The following is a 16,156-nucleotide window of genomic DNA, read 5'->3' as shown; positions in this document are numbered from 1 at the left end:
TAAGGTAATTTTATATATCTGATATTAGTAAGATAGGCTATAAGAAAGGTTACATAGGTTGGAGTAGAAGATACTTACAAAGGGTAACCAAAAACACTAATTAGGTAGGATAGATGAGTAGGATAGATGAGTAGGATAGTGTTAAGATCGAGGATCTACTGGTTGGTTCTCGGGGATAATCTGAAGAGTAACGTGAAGCGGTTGCAAGGCAAGAAGGATAATAGCGGTAGAACAGTAGAGTGTATTGTCCGATACTAACTTAGGGTGAACACAGAAGGCCATAGGGGCATTCTGGGTTCTCTATATAATTCCTATCCTCACCTCCTCACGGGTGAGGTGGTGAGGACCAGGGTCCATCCTCACCTCCTCACGGGTGAGGGAGTGAGGATATCACGTGTTAGTGGTCCTCACCGTTGACCGAGTGAGGAGGTCACGTGAGTCACGTGACCCTGCCCCTCATAAGCGCTCGGTCATCCGGTGTCCTCGTTGTTGCTACACTGATCCATTGGGTGTCGTTTCTTGGATCGTAACATGTAAGGGTTGCGCAGAGCTTGCAGATACCTGATAACAGTAATGAATTCGATAGAGGTCTTAGAGAGCCTCGAGTAGGGATTATAAGAATCCCTTACGAAAACCACGCTAATTCTAACTAGGAAACTCAGGAGAAGTACTCAACTACACTGGCCACCAAGTGCCCTCGACGGGCAGCTGGTAGTCGTTAGTTGTTCTCACGGCGCTTTGTCGCGATTACTACACTGGATCTCATCCAGGGTATATGTTACGGATGAACCGAACAGTGACGATTCTGAGTGGCCGGAGGGCGACAGGGAATCCTACGAGGAGGACCTCTGGGAACAGGAGTACGCGGACAAGCTCTATGCCGACGAGGTAGATCATAACTTGGACACGTGACTTGGACACGTGACGGATTCGTGGATTCGTTCCGCGAACCCAACGAATCCGCCAAGCGTACTCATATATATAAGCAGAATGTATCCCATAGATAGGTCCTTATCGTCAATCCACGATACAGTTCTCTGTATCCAGTTTCCTAACGGAAGATTACTTGTGATATCTTTGGCAACACATTTACACAACAGTGATTGATTGACGTTCAACCCTACCAGTATATTGATACCACGCCTACGGCCCTCATTACTCAACAGAACCCCTTCGAGGTCACGTGTCTAAGTCCCTACTCAGACGACCCCGTTACAGTATATCTCCTGGGCACCAGCCCATTACACTTATTAATTAATTAACTATTATAAAAAGTAGACCTTAACTCTTTACTTTCTTTACTCTCTCTTTTAAGTACTTAATTAACCTATCTTAATACTCTATCTTAACTTCTATCCTCTATATTCTAGTACTGTATTATCTATATAAAATCTCCAAGTCCAGGCCAGAACGAGCTTACTGTAAGCTCATCAAGTAGCCCTGGAAAGGGTACTTCCGGGTCTAACAACTCATGTGTCCCATATAGCTGTTCAGTACTTGAGTCAGGCTCGATACTTGGAAAGGCATACTCTACATCCTGTTGTTGAGATACCTGGTCCTTTACTATTAGGGTGCAATCTTCCTTACTCCCTTTATATAGAGAGTATGTCTGTTTATAGCAATCAGTAGTAGCTTGAAGTCTTTCCAGCATCCCGGCATATGTGTGACACACATGGGTTTCTGTTCCTGCAGCTTCTCGAAGCCTTGACACAAGCTGAGCAAAGAGACTATTGACTGTATTGGCATCTCTAGAAGCCGTCAATGCTTCGGCAATAATTGCCTTGTGTAAGAGAACAGCAGCATATATCCCATATCTTTGAAGTTGTCAGTTGAAGAAGTCTCAATCTGTTACCGATAGTTTAGGTCTTACAGGTAAAACCGAGATGGTAAAAAGCGAAGGTCGTTGCAGGGGTCTAGAGCTACCAGCCTACCAAGTAGACCTAATGCTGCTTCAATAGCACTATTGATATAAACCCCATCTGGCGAAGACATTATTCCCCCAATCAAGGGCGGCTGGTTAGATGACGGTTGGCTCGTACAAGGGGACCCAGAATCGTCGGTAGCGCGATTCAACACTGCCTGAAAAGAGAACGCGTTGACATACAGGCGGACGTATTGATAGGTGATGAAGAGACAGCTTTGTAATCCCGAGGAGCCCTCTAGATGCCCCCATGAAGTCTTCCACGTTGTTGCAGCATTAGAGAAATCGTCAAGATATCGGGCATAGTTGCCATCACGAACAAGTGTTCGCGAACGATCTGCCGAAGGATACAGAATTAGATGGGCATTATAGAGTATTTGCACGAGTTCGAGATTGGCTTGTAGTAGCTGCGAGTAATCAAACTGATCTCCTGACTTAGGTTTAAGGCTAGGAAAGTCATCTGCAGTAAAGTCTGAAGATAACGATGGCCCTCGGGACCAGAAGGATTGACCCAAGCGGACGGATATATGTCGATCAGCTAGATAGACAACTTGATTCATATTAGCATTACCTCCAAAACATGTACAAGAAACAACATACAATGCCAGACCAATCTCTTCTGCACATTTAGCTTGCCATGGGCTAGTTGGCTGTTGTCACGGAAAGCACCTCGATCCAAGCCAATCATGTAGGCTTGCCGAATTGCAAGGCCTATTAGAGACCACGCAAGCCTATCCTCTCCAAACAACTCGCCAGACGCGACCCTAGTCAAGCATGCAACTTCAATATGTGGGAGCCATTCTGCCAAAATCAGGAGACCTTCAACTGTGCGGGGTGTCGAGGTCGATGAGCGAGACAAGAAGACATCCAGTAGCAATCTCTGAACGTAGTTCCAGCACGAATGGTGAACAAGTACAAAACGTGGCGAGTCCCGTGACGCAATAGTCAACAGGGACGACAGTAGAAAGTGCTCAGACTCTTGAATCCGTTCATCCTTTCTGCGGTCAAGAAACCAATGTGGTACTATCGGACAGTAGGGGTGATATATACTGGAATAGCTAGAAAACTAGTCAGCAAGCACAATAAATTCCGACTATATAATCTTGACTGACATTTGCAGTAGCTCAAAGATAGTACTTTTAGACAACACTCCAGTCTTTACTAATTCGTAATCATCAAATGTAGTAAACGTACTGTTTACTGTATGATTTCTATTTGAGGTAGAATCTGCTATTGGAGCAGCATGATTGTCTGAACGTGAGAGGAATTCAAGTGCATCAGAAGGATTCCGCAGCTCAACATGCCTCGCATGATCGGTGTGGGTCACCCCAGAAGATTCTTGAGTCTGTCTCGGCAACTCAGTGGCCTCTTGTAGAGATGGAGATGACCCTATCGCTGGTTCGTTGGACCCATTCTCATGTGTCGATGAATGAGGTATGCTGGCGGTCCTGTTTTGAGGATTTGGGTCACATTGGCCTCTCCATTGACCTCGTCGCGACCCTACAAGTATACAGTTGTTGTTGGAGAGCTGGCAGGACTTGCACGGTGGTTCCTTTCGATCACCTGTGCCTTGTAAATCGCATCTTGTCTTCCGACGACGACAACGCAAGCATGCGCGAAAAGATCGCTTTCCCGTCGAAGCAGTCATAATGCAAAACGTGTGAAGGACAACGGAGCAGTGTTGTAGATTGCGAAGACGAAGCCCGTTTAGTTTGAGTTTACGTCATCATAGCGGCTTTGGGGGTCCACACCACGCATTACTTCATTTGTCAATACTTTCTCGCACCTATGAGAGGTGTTGGGAGATCATCATCGCCATCGGAGTGCCAGTGATGCAAACGCCGCTTCCTGTAGGCCAATGTTTTGTTGATTGACCAATTTATGATGGACCAGGACCATTATTCGAGAACATTATTGGTGGATGAACGCAATGTGTGGGCTCTTTGGGGAGCAGTCGCTTGATGGTGACCTTGCCGACCATTGCCGATCAACTCCACCATAGCCGATCCAGTCTACCATAGCCGAAAAGGAAACTCAGGTATATAGTACGGACAACCTTTGAGACAGCAAGACTTGTTCATCTCAAGAGGATATATTCCTGCGCCCGATTACTTCATTACAAGATCTCTTCCCTATTGCTTATCTCACTATGTCTTCATCTCCTAAAATCCAAGAGCTCAAGAATGGTTTCGGAGTTGAAGTTGAAGGGCTTGACCTCGAAGTAGATGTCAGCGACGGAACTGCTTTTTTCATACAAGAGCTCCTCGCGAAGGTATAATGAGCCCGCCATTCATAGACGTATATGTGCTAAACAGTCTTTTAGTTTGGCGTTGTCGTGATTCGCAAAACCAACTTAACAGACGTTGCCCATGTTCAACTAGCTCGAAAGTTCGGAGAGCTGGACGATGTAAAGCCATATAATAAAGCTGGTCGTAACAATCGCCTGAAATATGACGAGCTATTTGACGTTGGAAATATCGAATCAGATGGTACCCTGGTCAAACCTACAAGCCCACGAGCTCAAGCCAATAGAGGGAATAGCCTTTTCCACGTAGACAGCAGCTTCAATCCACGTCGAGCCGGATATTCCCTTCTCCTGGCACATGAACTTCCCCCGCCTGGCACGGGAGGTGCAACCGAGTTCTGCGATACGAGAGCGGCATGGGACGACCTACCACGTAATTTGCAAGACTATCTCTTAAAGAACGACTATGTTGCGTGTCATTCAATTCTTCACTCAAAGAAACTTGCTGCACCGGAGCATTTTGCAGCAATTGAACCTGCAAACTACCCTATGGGGCGTCACAAATTAGTACAGCTTCATGAGCGATCAGGGCGCATGAACTTGTACCTGGCCATGCATATACATCATATTGAAGGCCTGGAGCCGGGAAGGAGCCAGGATTTATTCGAAAGGCTCTTCCAGCATGCTACGCAAGAAAAGTACCGGCTGACCGTGGACTGGTATGATGCTGGCGACTTGGTTATATGGGACAATACTTGCACGATGCACAGAGCAATGGGAGGTGAGTTCTCATATACGTATCGAAGAGATATGAGGAGGGCAACTGTACATGACGATAGTAGTCAAGCATGGGGACTTAACGAAAAGACCGACATTAGACAGGGCCTGCCATAGTTTCAGCATGTCAGAGAGTAATACTGAAACTGTGCGCTTTAGCTACTTACTAAATTTCCCTAATCTTCTAGAAATAGATGTATCTGGAGCTGAACCTTTTATTGATCTTTTGTAAGCACAAAGGTGAAGACCTCGAGAAGCAGTAAATACAACTATGGCCATATTGTAGAAAGATTCAATACGGAGAATGTACAGAGATATTGTAAGACATGAATGCCCTCTCATAGCCCCATCTACCTGTTGATGGCCATACTGGAGTTGAGTAGCTATACATATACATTGGTTAGGTCTAGGGGCGACTTGAGCTGCTTGAAACAACAAGTTTCTGTAATATAATATACAGCACCGAGTTATACTATAGGGACATTAAAATATGATTATTGCTCTACTATACGTGAGATTAATTTACAACCTTACCAACTTCTTCATAATCATCAGCGTTATCTTGCGTCGAGAAGTCGGACAGCTTCTTTACTAGAATAAAATAGAGTTTTTCAATTTGTCGTAGAAAACATTGAAGCTTCAATCTTGATCAGGGCCAATCATCTCCTACCTTTTCTCCTAGAGCACCTTATCAAGGGTAGCAGAAGAGCGTTACTAGAGTAGGAAACGGTAAAAATCGACTTCTGATCTAGAGGTGAGCATGACAGAAGACAGAGTGGGGGACTTCAGAGATGCACACTGGCACTTACGTCCTCAGGATCAGCCATATCCTAAGGGACCATCGTGTCTATGTCAAGTTAGGGTAGATGAATTATAGCCATTATTATAAGGATAAAGAACAACAAATAGCACAAACTTATGATCAGCCCCTTGAACCAGATCATCAGCCAAGCACTTTGTTCGGCAGGATAGTAATGATGACGGATCGAAATTCACTCAAATGATAGATTAGGGACGTAAAAGCATGACAATTACGCTAAGAAGGTTATGTGTCTTGATAAGGCAAAAGCTATCTGACCAGGTGAACAGGTGTATCACCGATATCTGCCATCTTGTCTTCTAGCATTTTCGTCATTTGATCTAAAATTGCCTTGTACGCTGGATCATGGTACACATTGAAGAGCTCCAGAGGATCTTCTTGGCAGTCAAATAGCTCCCACTCCTTGTGCTCCGCATCTCCAGGTCGGGCACCTTCAAGGCCAAAGTCCTCATTGTACCAATAGATAAGCTTGTATCTTTGGTCTCGTATACCGTAGTGTGCATATGCTTCGTGTATTACGTCGTTATGCATCCAATAGCGGTGATAAGCTACCTTCTGCCAGTCTGATGGCGTTTGACCACTGAGTAGTTGTCGAAAAGAGAAACCTTGCATGTAGCTTGGTATCTTGAGCGCAGCGCAGTCGAGAAAGAGTGGAGCAAAGTCAACATTGGATATTATGTCGTCGCATACGGTCCCAGCCTTGATCTCTTTGGGCCACCTGATAAGGAAGGGCATCTGGAAGCTTTCTTCGTACATGAATCGCTTGTCAAACCAACCATGCTCGCCTAGGAAGAATCCTTGGTCTGAGGTATAGATCACAATCGTGTTTTCTGCGAGTCCCTCTTCATCCAAGTAATCAAGGAGGCGTCCCGTATTATCATCAATACTCTGAATTGTTCGCAGATAGCGCTGCATGTAACGCTGGTACTTGAACTCGGCTAGTTCTGCCGGTGTCTTGAAGGTGAAAACGGTACCATCGTCTTTGTCAATCAGTCGCAACTTGGTGACATCTTCAGGGTTGGGAATCTTCCGATCATCTGCGATATGTTAGGACTAAGACTGTTTGCAATGGCGAAAGGCTACACAGGAACACTCACGCCACCACCACACGTCGATCATTTTCTGTCCAATCTCGCTACCACCATCGGGCTGTACCAATCCTAAATCATGATACGTGATATCGTCAGCAATGCGCATTTTGGCAATCTTTGCAGCGCGAGCCCGGTTCTTGTAGTCGTCAGTAAAGGTATCCGGAAGCTTGACCGGGTCTTTGTATAGATGCTTGTGTTTGGGGTCGCACTCCCAGCTTCGATGCGGAGCCTTGTGATGACACATCACAAAAAACGGTCGATCTTTGTCTCTGTTCTTTATAAAATCAAGGCTCTTGTCCATGATAATGTCGGTTGCGTAGCCGGGAACTCGGTTCGTGCCAGTTGATTCAATGAAAAGAGGATCATAGTACTCGCCCTGGCCTGGAACCACACTCCAGTAGTCGAAGCCTGTTGGTTCATGGCCCTTCCCTTCTCCCAAATGCCATTTCCCAACCATTGCCGTCTGGTACCCTCCTGTCTGAAGGTGCTTAGCGACGTTGGGTAGACGCTCGTTAATCTCCGACTGAAGAGTCATAACTAGATTAACGTGATTGTGTGTTCCCGTGAGGATTGCTGCGCGAGATGGTGTACATATACTGTTCGTGACATAACAATGGTTAAATCGCATCCCTTCCTGGGCAATTCGATCTAGGTTAGGGGTGTGATTAATACCTGCCCCGTAACATGAGATCGACTTCGAGGCATGGTCGTCCGCCATGATAAAAACAATGTTTGGCTGAGGTAATTTGGACATATTTGCTCCTCTCTCTCCACGCTTTCTTGACGAAAGTGAAGGAATAGATCTGGATTCAGCTTCTGAAGACGATCAATTGTTCAAAAACAACTTCGAGTAAAGAGGATTGAACTGGGGTGAACGAGGTCGGACAACGATGGCAGGTAAATGTTGGGAACAGTCGTTCTTCTTTAAGAGGAAGATGTGATGCATAGCCGATGTTCAGCCGGAATGGGTCTTGAAAAAATCTACAGTCCAGCTGCCTCATCGAACGCGAGTAGGTGGAGTATTGTACGCGCCATTATCGTCGTCTGATTTCAGTAGTGTGTTGGCCGACAGCCTTTACACATGGCCGATAGCCTGCGACATCTGGCCGAGAGCCTGCCGACAGCCTATCGGTGCCAACTCTCGACTAGCCTTTGTGTTAGTCTGCCTCCACAAACATGTCTTGTGCCCCAACGTGAACAATCATCAGGGACATGATAGCCATCAATACTGCGAACACTGTTCATGAGAAGGTCGAATTGCCAAGTATCCATGACTCGCCTGTTAGAGACTGCACTTGATTGACCAATTGCGCGCAAAGACGAGTGCAAATCTCGCGGCACCGATCCCGTATTCTGGGGAGACAGTTTCCCCGATCTTTCCCCAGAGTCCAGACACGAGGGCGTGGAGAGAGACCATGCCATTGGTTTCGATAGAATATCCCGAGGTTATGGACGCATATATGTTTCGAGATTCCCCACGGTGATTGAAGCTCTTCCACCCTTTAATTGCTGCGCAGCATATCTTGCAGTCATCTGGTTTTTCTCTATGAGTTTGACCATCATGGATCCAAAAAGAACTTCTCAAGATTACACAGTTGACGAAACTAAGAGTGTCATCAACCGGGTAGAAGATCTGGAGGAGAAAACAAAAACCGAAATCGAGAGCGATGCGGCATTGGGTTCCCAACAAGAGAAGGACATGCCCCTAGGACAGGCCTTCTCTTACTATCGAAAGGCTGCAATGTGGTCTATCGCAATATGTAGGTTACTACTACCAATCGCACAACCTTTGCACACCTACTTACCTGGTGATTTTAGCAATGGCTACAATCATGGAATCATACGACATGCAACTCATTAATTCTTTCTATGCGTTCCCCCAATTCAACAAGAAATATGGCGAGAGGTTGCCAAACGGCACTTATCAAGTTGATCCAAACTGGCAGTTAGGGTTGAGCTTCTCTACTCTCGCTGGCCTCATTTTCGGAGTGTTTGCAAGTGGATATCTTGGAGATCGCTTTGGACCACGTTATGTGATGATCGCTGCACATGTGTTCCTTGCCGGATTTGTTACAATTACGTTCACTGCCAACAGCATCGCAATGCTGTTCGCCGGTGAGCTCTTATGGTCAGTGGTGTCCCCATAGACCTCTCTAATTGACGCTATACTGACGAGCACAACTATAGTGCAATGACATGGGGAATATTCGCGGCTGCGACACCTACGTACGCCAGTGAAATTGTTCCTATGGCCTTGCGTGGATATCTGACAACCTATGTCAATCTCTGCTGGGTTATCGGCCGCATACTTGCTACAGGAGTGCTTCGAGGCCTTTTGTCTGTCCACAGTGAGTGGTCGTATCGAATCCCGTTTGCCTTACAATGGATGTGGCCGCCAGTAATGATTGTTGCGACATGGTTCGCCCCCGAGAGCCCTTGGTGGCTAGTTCGCAATGGAAGAGTCGAAGAAGCACGAAAGACCTTGGACCGGCTCTTGACCGCTCCACCAAACGCCGTCAACAATGACCATAGATTGGCAATGATGCAACATACGATCGAACTTGAACGAAAAATGAAAGTCGGGGGCTCATTCATCGATTGCTTCAGGGGCACAAATCTCCGCCGAACCGAGATAGCAATGATTTCCTGGGGAGGTCAAATCCTCCCGGGGTTTATCATTCAAGGATATACAACTTATTTCTTCTCGTTAGCCGGTTTGCCACCTACAGACTCTTTCAGCCTTACCCTGGGTACTTACAGCATGGCGTTTGTCGGCACTTGTCTATCGTGGCTGCTCCAGGGTAGAATGGGTCGTAGGACGATTTATATCTCAGGATTAGTGGTAATGCTTCCTATCATGTGGATTGTCGCGTTCCTCGAGTACGCACCGCATGCAGGAAGCAATCCCTCTATTAAATGGGCGCAATCTGCTATTCTGATGATATGGTTCTTTACATATGGTAGGTGCTTGAATGCCCTTCTGAAATTCCAACTTGCTAACGCTATTCAAGGAATTACTATTGGGCCAATTCCATATGCCATTGCGGCCGAGGTCGGGGCAGCAGAGCTTCGTTACAAGACAATTGCGCTAGGGCGCAATACTTACTACTTTCTCTCGATCATACAAGTCGCGATATCACCTTACATGCTCAACCCTAAGAGATGGGATTTGAAGGGCAAGGCTGCTTTCCCGGCGGCTGTTTTCACGGTCATATTGCTAGTCTGGTCTTATTTCAGGCTCCCGGAGACCAAGGGGTTGACACTGGAAACTCTCGACCATCTGTTCCATGAGAAGGTTCCCGCAAGGAAATTTAAACAAGAGGCGCGGCGGTTTCAATGAAACAAAGCAATGACCCCAGTTATAGTTAGTTGGGAGCATATTTGAACTGGTACATATACAGTACTTGTAGGGTAAATTAGTTTGATAACAGACTGTTCATAGATGCGTGTAGCAGACAGTCGCCCCTAGTACTGTAACGTGATTTAGTGCAATAAGTAGTTACAGAAAGAGAAGAAAGACAAGAACATGATTAAGCTATTAGTAAGATAAGATTGCTAATTATGTATAACCTTAGTCGATAATGTTATTTCGATTTCAAGCGAACGTGAATTTCCTGGACGGTAGCCGCGAGCAAACAGGCGATGACGCCTTAGTGTTACTTGTTAGACCAGTGCCGATTGGCTTAACTTGTTTAGGCTCGATTTCAAGAGTCTCCACATTCCCCTCACCCTCCCTCTTATAATCTTGTACACTATAAGTGGTAGACTTGAACGAATTATTTTGTCTACATTTGCCTTTTGTTATTTCTTCGCAACGTCTATGGCATCGAACCGATGCCCGATATGAGATTCGCGTAATACACGTAAAAGAATTGGAAAATTTAGTTTCCTTGTACAATAGAGCTCAGCTCTGAAGTTTCGGCTACTTAATTGAACTGGCCAGGAAGAATGACGGCCTGCTTGCAATGTCGACAGCGCAAGGTACGTTGAACGAGAATACATATGGCGGTAAAATGACTGTAACAGGTGCGATGTCGCAGCGGCCTTATAATGAGTGATGCATGTGATGCATGCTCACGTCTTGGGTTTCAATGTTCATTTACCCAACCAGCGGTATTGGATGGGGAGCAGACAAACACTACGCCTACCCCTCGGAAGAGAGGAGCGCGAGCCTGTGATACCTGCAGATTACAGAGATCAAAATGCTCTGGAGAAAGCTCGGGCTGCGAACGTTGTGTGAATTTAGGCCTTCGCTGCCATTATTCGCTATCAGTTCGTAGGTACAAAGCAGCCGACGTCAGGCGAAATAGTACTCTATCGGAAGAAAGTATCCTCCCCCAGCGCTCACAGAGAGACCATGGTTTCGGCAGTCCAAGATCTACTGGAGAATCTCCACAGAAATCTCTGGAGGTGTCACCCAACGAAGAAGTCGACGAGTGAGTAGCAACAAATCTATCAATCATATTTGTTAACGATTTTTAGAATCTTGAGGTGTGATAGGGAAATCGCACGGCAGCATGTTGACGCCTACTTCAAGTACATATATCCCATACCGTTGTTTAGTTTCCTACATCACGCGGATTTCTTACGCTGCTACGTACAGGGGAAGTTGTCCCCGGCCTTACTTCTTGCCGTGTGCGGAGCAGCATCGCGATTTATTGGACGGGCTAGCAAACATCCAGAAAGATCCAAAGTTTGGATTGAACGAGCAGAGGTTATGGTGTTCCAAACTTTGGGGAAACCAACTATTGAGATCATTCAAGCGTTGATGATTGTTTCCCTCTTCCACGCTCACAACCATCAGAACAGCAAAACTTTCCATTACTTTGCTCTCTCAGTTCGGATGGCACTGTATCTTAAATTGCATAAAGACGAACATGGACTTTCTTTCGTTGAGGCAGAATGCCGACGTCGGCTACTCTGGAGTATGTTCATACAAGACCGTTTTCATGCAGGCGGTATCCCCGTAAGGATTCCCTATATCCCGTCGGATATTACGCCCTTTCGGAAATTATAGTGACTGATGACTGATGAGTTTCCAGGAATACATCTTGCTTCCAGTGTCCATTCTAGATCACATTCGACTTCCTTGCGTTGACCAGTATTTCAATGGAGATATAGCGGTCACGACCACGACTCTTCATGCATCAGTAGACCCCGATGCGGCGTTCTCGATGTCTGCAATGCTTCTGCGTCTTTTCGATATCCGCAATCGGATCCTTCAGTAATGACCCTGATGAATTTTAAGAGTCCTTTCTAACCGGAGTAACAGGTACACAAAACCTTTATTGGACAATTCAATCAGCCCTGAGATGTCTCTCCCACAATTCCAGTCCTTCGAACAGGAGCTAGATCTGTTTAGTTGCTCTTTGCCTCCAGAGCTTCAATTTAGTGTTCGGGAGTTCCAGCTTCGAGCTTTCTCACCAGAAAGCACAACCTTTATTGTTCTTCAAATCTATTATCATCACTGTCATTGTGAGCTTTATCGACTCCTCAATCCTGGATATCGTGAGGCTCTTCCTCACTCTATCGTTCAGTCAACATCTGCCGAATTCGTTGCATATGCACAAAGCAAATGCCTCGAACACGCAGTTTCCATAGGAGAAATTGTTGTAACGATTAACGGTCTCGCCGGAGGAGGCCCATTCGTTACGGATACCAGCTGTTTCGTGGCCCTGTATCAAGCATCCTGCGCAATTCTCTACGCTTGCCATCGAGACAGTCCTGCATATACTATGAGTCCAGAGAATGCACGGAGATATTTCATTGCTTTTATTCAAATTCTGCAAGATCTTCTGGTTTACTTTCCCCGGTACGTTGTTTACGTAAATGACATTAAGAACATGCTTCGAAGCATCGACGAGCCAAATGCCCCCCTTCCTGCACAAAAAGCTACAGTTGAGCGCGATTTCAGGGCTCGTCCAATACCAAGTGATGAAGAGTCGGATAAGAATGTGGAATCAAGCAAAACGGAACCCCATCATAGACTTGAGAGCAACAGGGCTGCGCGACAAACACCTTCGGAAAGAGGATCTAGTCTCACTGGTATTGGCCCGGTGCCAGACAGCCCAGCCTTGAATGATGCGGAGCTGCTGACCCAGGGAAATCAAATCAGTGCTGCAGACTATCAAGGTGTATGGTGGTCAAACCCGCAGGAGATGGAGTATGATGACGCAGATGTGCTCGCAGATCTCGATCAGAGTCTGCTTTGGGATTGGGCAGATGCATTGGGCCCGAATCTCGCACTCTGAGCACAATAGAAGACGATACGCGATACATTAGGATTTTTTGTTTACTTTCCAACCAACAGTAGGCCTGCGAAGCCAATTTAGGTAGTTAATCTTTGCATCTGGTATATTCCAAATAAAAAATTTGCCCATCTGCCTGAGGTCAAATAAGAATATTGAATGAACAACATATACACAACGCAGACGAGCAGCTAATATTCAGGGTTCCAATGAAGGTTGCACGTCTCAAAACTGCGGTAATTATAGATACTAGTTCAATTCAACAATCACAATGGTAATGCCGTAACTTGCAGCTGTATCTCATAGCATAGGATGGTTTTCCGCTACTACATCGAAGGTACTTGGCTACGTAGAAGGTATGGTGTGACATTGTAGGTGTTGCAAAGGCTGCTCTAGGTATTGTAAACCTCAAAACAAACTATGTAAATTTGATTCCCTACATTGCAGTACTAGTGCATTCCAGCATATAGGATGGTAGTCTAGTCTTGTTGGTATATTCCACCTACTGGTGGAAACATTGTCGAACATGGGAAGAAGCACGGTTCTTTTTCGGAAGAACGATGAGCACGGAAGATTTGGGTACTTTCAAACAACACGACTATTGTGCAATTGCCGACAGCTTCCCGAACAAGACCCAACTTCTTGCGAGAATACGACGGAAAGGGCATACATCTCTATGCTCCATACTTTGGACCATTCATTGTCACAGGGAAAATGTACGATCCATGTTCGAAACCCCGCACGATAGTTAAGACAATGTCGTACTCTCGATGAATTATTGGAGGAAATTCTTGGCAACCTTGCTATCATGTGCTGATTTTAATTTAGAAGACGGATTTAGGACTACAACTGCAGGAGAAATCCAACCCTACAGGCTTCCTTGAAATTACAAAATGCAAAAGATTCGCCGACAAAATACATGATGGTTACGAAAGTTCTACATCCATTACCTCTCGGTACTTTGTGTCCAGCATGATTCACTCAAGTTCGTCAGTACTCCTGGTAGTGGGGTTTGCACTGGTCGCTACTGCCGCTCCATGCGACCTTTACGCATCCGGGGGAACCCCATGCATTGCTGCTCATAGTACGACTCGAGCATTGTACAGTGCCTATAGTGGCCAATTGTATCAAGTGAAACGGGGATCCGACAACACTACGACGATTATTTCGCCATTATCCACTGGTGGTGTTGCAAATGCAGCTGTGCAAGACACGTTTTGCGCAAGTACTACCTGCCTGATCACGGTCATCTACGATCAATCAGGCCGGGGGAATCACCTTACTCAGGCCCCTCCTGGCGGTTTTCGTGGTCCGGAGTCTAATGGATACGATAACCTGGCTAGTGCAACGGGCGCACCAGTCACACTTGATGGCAAAAAGGTGTATGGAGTCTTCATATCACCAGGGACAGGCTACCGAAATAATGCAGCAAGTGGTACTGCGACAGGGGACTCAGCTGAGGGGATGTACGCTGTGTTTGATGGAACGCACTACAATAGTGGATGCTGCTTCGACTACGGTAATGCTGAGACAAATAGTTTAGACACGGGTAATGGACATATGGAAGCTCTCTATTTCGGTACCAACACCGCTTGGGGTACAGGAGCAGGCAGCGGCCCATGGCTTATGGTGAGTCGCTCACGTCCTTTCTGTTCCTCTGAAGATAACGGAAAAGCAGGCAGACTTAGAAAACGGCTTATTCTCAGGCCAGAACCCGAAAAATAATGCCGGTGACCCGTCTATCTCGTTCAGATTCTTCACAACTATACTCAAGGGGGGACCTAATAAATGGGCTATTCGTGGTGCCAATGCTGCTTCTGGTCCGTTGTCCACCTATTATAATGGCATGCGTCCGAGTGTGAGTGGCTATAATCCGATGCATAAAGAAGGCGCAATCATCCTGGGCATTGGCGGCGACAATAGTGTGAGTGCCCAAGGCACCTTCTACGAAGGTGTTATGACGTCTGGTTACCCGACCGACGCTACCGAGAATTCAGTGCAGGAGAACATCGTTGCTGCGAAGTATGCCACGACATCTCTGACGAGTGGGCCAATTTTAACTGTTGGCTCATCCATCTCGTTGCGCGCGACTACGCCGGGTTATACCACACGGTATCTTGCCCACACTGGCTCTACTATCAACACCCAAGTCGTGGATTCGTCTAGTAGTACATCTCTCAAGCAGCAAGCGAGCTGGACAGTACGGGCTGGTCTTGGTAACAACGCATGCTTCTCATTCGAATCAAAGGATACTGTGGGAAACTATATTCGACATTCCGCATTTGAGCTTAAGCTCAGTGCGTCCGATGGTTCGAAGCAGTTCAAGGAAGATGCCACTTTCTGCCCACAATCTGGACTCAATGGCCAAGGAAATTCGATTCGAGCCTGGGGTTATCCTACCCGCTATATCCGTCATTACAGCAATGTAGCATACATTTCAAGCAATGGCGGTGTTCATTCATTCGATCAAGCGGCTTCATTCAATGACGATTCGAGCTGGGTCATCGGCAGCAGCTTTGCGTAGGCGCATTATCTTGGCGATCAAGTCAGTATAAGAAGCCCTGGTATGCTATAACTGTTCAGATGTTCATTCCATACCAGTCTTTGATCCTTTTCGCACTGGCTTGAAATGTTAAAGAAAAATCGAGCATATTGGGCAGGGAAGGGATGTTCATCGTGATTGATTTATCTGTACCTTCCACGAGAGAGTTTACATGTCCCTGTAGCTGATTTTACCATTCTTTCTATTCTTTCAGCAAGACGTAAGGCCGAAATTGGTTCAATACAGCAGTTTCAAATGCAATACTAACGGGTATATAACCTGCCTCTGCAATGACTGCATGGCTTTGAGACTACTATCGAGGGTGACCGAAAATAGTTTAACGGTGAATTCTTGCCCCTTCACGAGGAAACATGCAGTGACAGCATGTAGGTTATTCCTCATCGGAACCTACTGTGCAGCTCAATGTTCCTTACCACTATAATTCAGAATAGTTTGCGACATCGGTACAGGGGGTTATCCGGTAGAGTTCACCCAGACTCGAGCTTTAGCTG

At 46.2% G+C, this 16,156-nt stretch overlaps 7 protein-coding genes across 7 annotated transcripts; 5 read left to right on the top strand and 2 right to left on the bottom strand.

The window, feature by feature from the left end:
* Nucleotides 1-573: 573 nt before the first annotated feature.
* Nucleotides 574-912, top strand: BU24DRAFT_466927 (uncharacterized protein; the record flags this gene model as incomplete). Its single annotated transcript, XM_033532406.1, has 2 exons — nt 574-605; nt 654-912. 2 exons carry the CDS (start codon nt 574-576, stop codon nt 910-912), a joined length of 291 nt encoding a protein of 96 aa, XP_033379539.1.
* Nucleotides 913-1,359: 447 nt separating this feature from the next.
* BU24DRAFT_399475 (uncharacterized protein) lies at nt 1,360-3,574 on the bottom strand. Its single transcript, XM_033525410.1, has 4 exons — nt 3,034-3,574; nt 2,522-2,979; nt 1,871-2,471; nt 1,360-1,814 (listed from the first exon to the last, which is right to left on the bottom strand). The coding sequence occupies exons 1-4, from the start codon at nt 3,567-3,569 to the stop codon at nt 1,382-1,384; spliced, it is 2,028 nt and encodes a 675-aa protein (XP_033379538.1). The 5' UTR covers nt 3,570-3,574; the 3' UTR covers nt 1,360-1,381.
* Nucleotides 3,575-4,032: 458 nt separating this feature from the next.
* On the top strand, nt 4,033-5,060 carry BU24DRAFT_472367 (2,4-dichlorophenoxyacetate alpha-ketoglutarate dioxygenase; the record flags this gene model as incomplete). Its single annotated transcript, XM_033532739.1, has 2 exons — nt 4,033-4,193; nt 4,245-5,060. The coding sequence occupies exons 1-2, from the start codon at nt 4,071-4,073 to the stop codon at nt 5,058-5,060; spliced, it is 939 nt and encodes a 312-aa protein (XP_033379537.1). The 5' UTR covers nt 4,033-4,070.
* A 952-nt stretch (nt 5,061-6,012) lies between these two features.
* Nucleotides 6,013-7,874, bottom strand: BU24DRAFT_496300 (alkaline phosphatase-like protein; the record flags this gene model as incomplete). The annotated part of the gene is made up of 2 exons (XM_033534187.1): nt 6,861-7,874; nt 6,013-6,800 (listed from the first exon to the last, which is right to left on the bottom strand). Exons 1-2 carry the CDS (start codon nt 7,606-7,608, stop codon nt 6,013-6,015), a joined length of 1,536 nt encoding a protein of 511 aa, XP_033379536.1. The 5' UTR covers nt 7,609-7,874.
* Nucleotides 7,875-8,389: 515 nt separating this feature from the next.
* BU24DRAFT_472356 (sugar transporter) lies at nt 8,390-10,194 on the top strand (the record flags this gene model as incomplete). Its single annotated transcript, XM_033532738.1, has 4 exons — nt 8,390-8,614; nt 8,673-8,982; nt 9,042-9,814; nt 9,866-10,194. Exons 1-4 carry the CDS (start codon nt 8,401-8,403, stop codon nt 10,192-10,194), a joined length of 1,626 nt encoding a protein of 541 aa, XP_033379535.1. The 5' UTR covers nt 8,390-8,400.
* A 710-nt stretch (nt 10,195-10,904) lies between these two features.
* On the top strand, nt 10,905-12,556 carry BU24DRAFT_355599 (uncharacterized protein; the record flags this gene model as incomplete). Its single annotated transcript, XM_033523864.1, has 4 exons — nt 10,905-11,266; nt 11,337-11,820; nt 11,897-12,078; nt 12,127-12,556. Coding segments are annotated over 4 exons (1,458 nt in total), but the record flags the coding sequence as incomplete, so codon positions are not given.
* Nucleotides 12,557-13,844: 1,288 nt separating this feature from the next.
* On the top strand, nt 13,845-15,763 carry BU24DRAFT_472344 (carbohydrate-binding module family 42 protein). The gene is made up of 2 exons (XM_033532737.1): nt 13,845-14,731; nt 14,781-15,763. Exons 1-2 carry the CDS (start codon nt 14,075-14,077, stop codon nt 15,624-15,626), a joined length of 1,503 nt encoding a protein of 500 aa, XP_033379533.1. The 5' UTR covers nt 13,845-14,074; the 3' UTR covers nt 15,627-15,763.
* The last annotated feature ends 393 nt before the right edge of the window (nt 15,764-16,156 follow it).

This window comes from Aaosphaeria arxii (genome assembly GCF_010015735.1).
Source record: "Aaosphaeria arxii CBS 175.79 unplaced genomic scaffold BU24scaffold_10, whole genome shotgun sequence".
NCBI classification, from domain to species: Eukaryota; Fungi; Ascomycota; class Dothideomycetes; order Pleosporales; genus Aaosphaeria; species Aaosphaeria arxii.
This window is presented reverse-complemented; position numbering and strand designations above follow the sequence as displayed.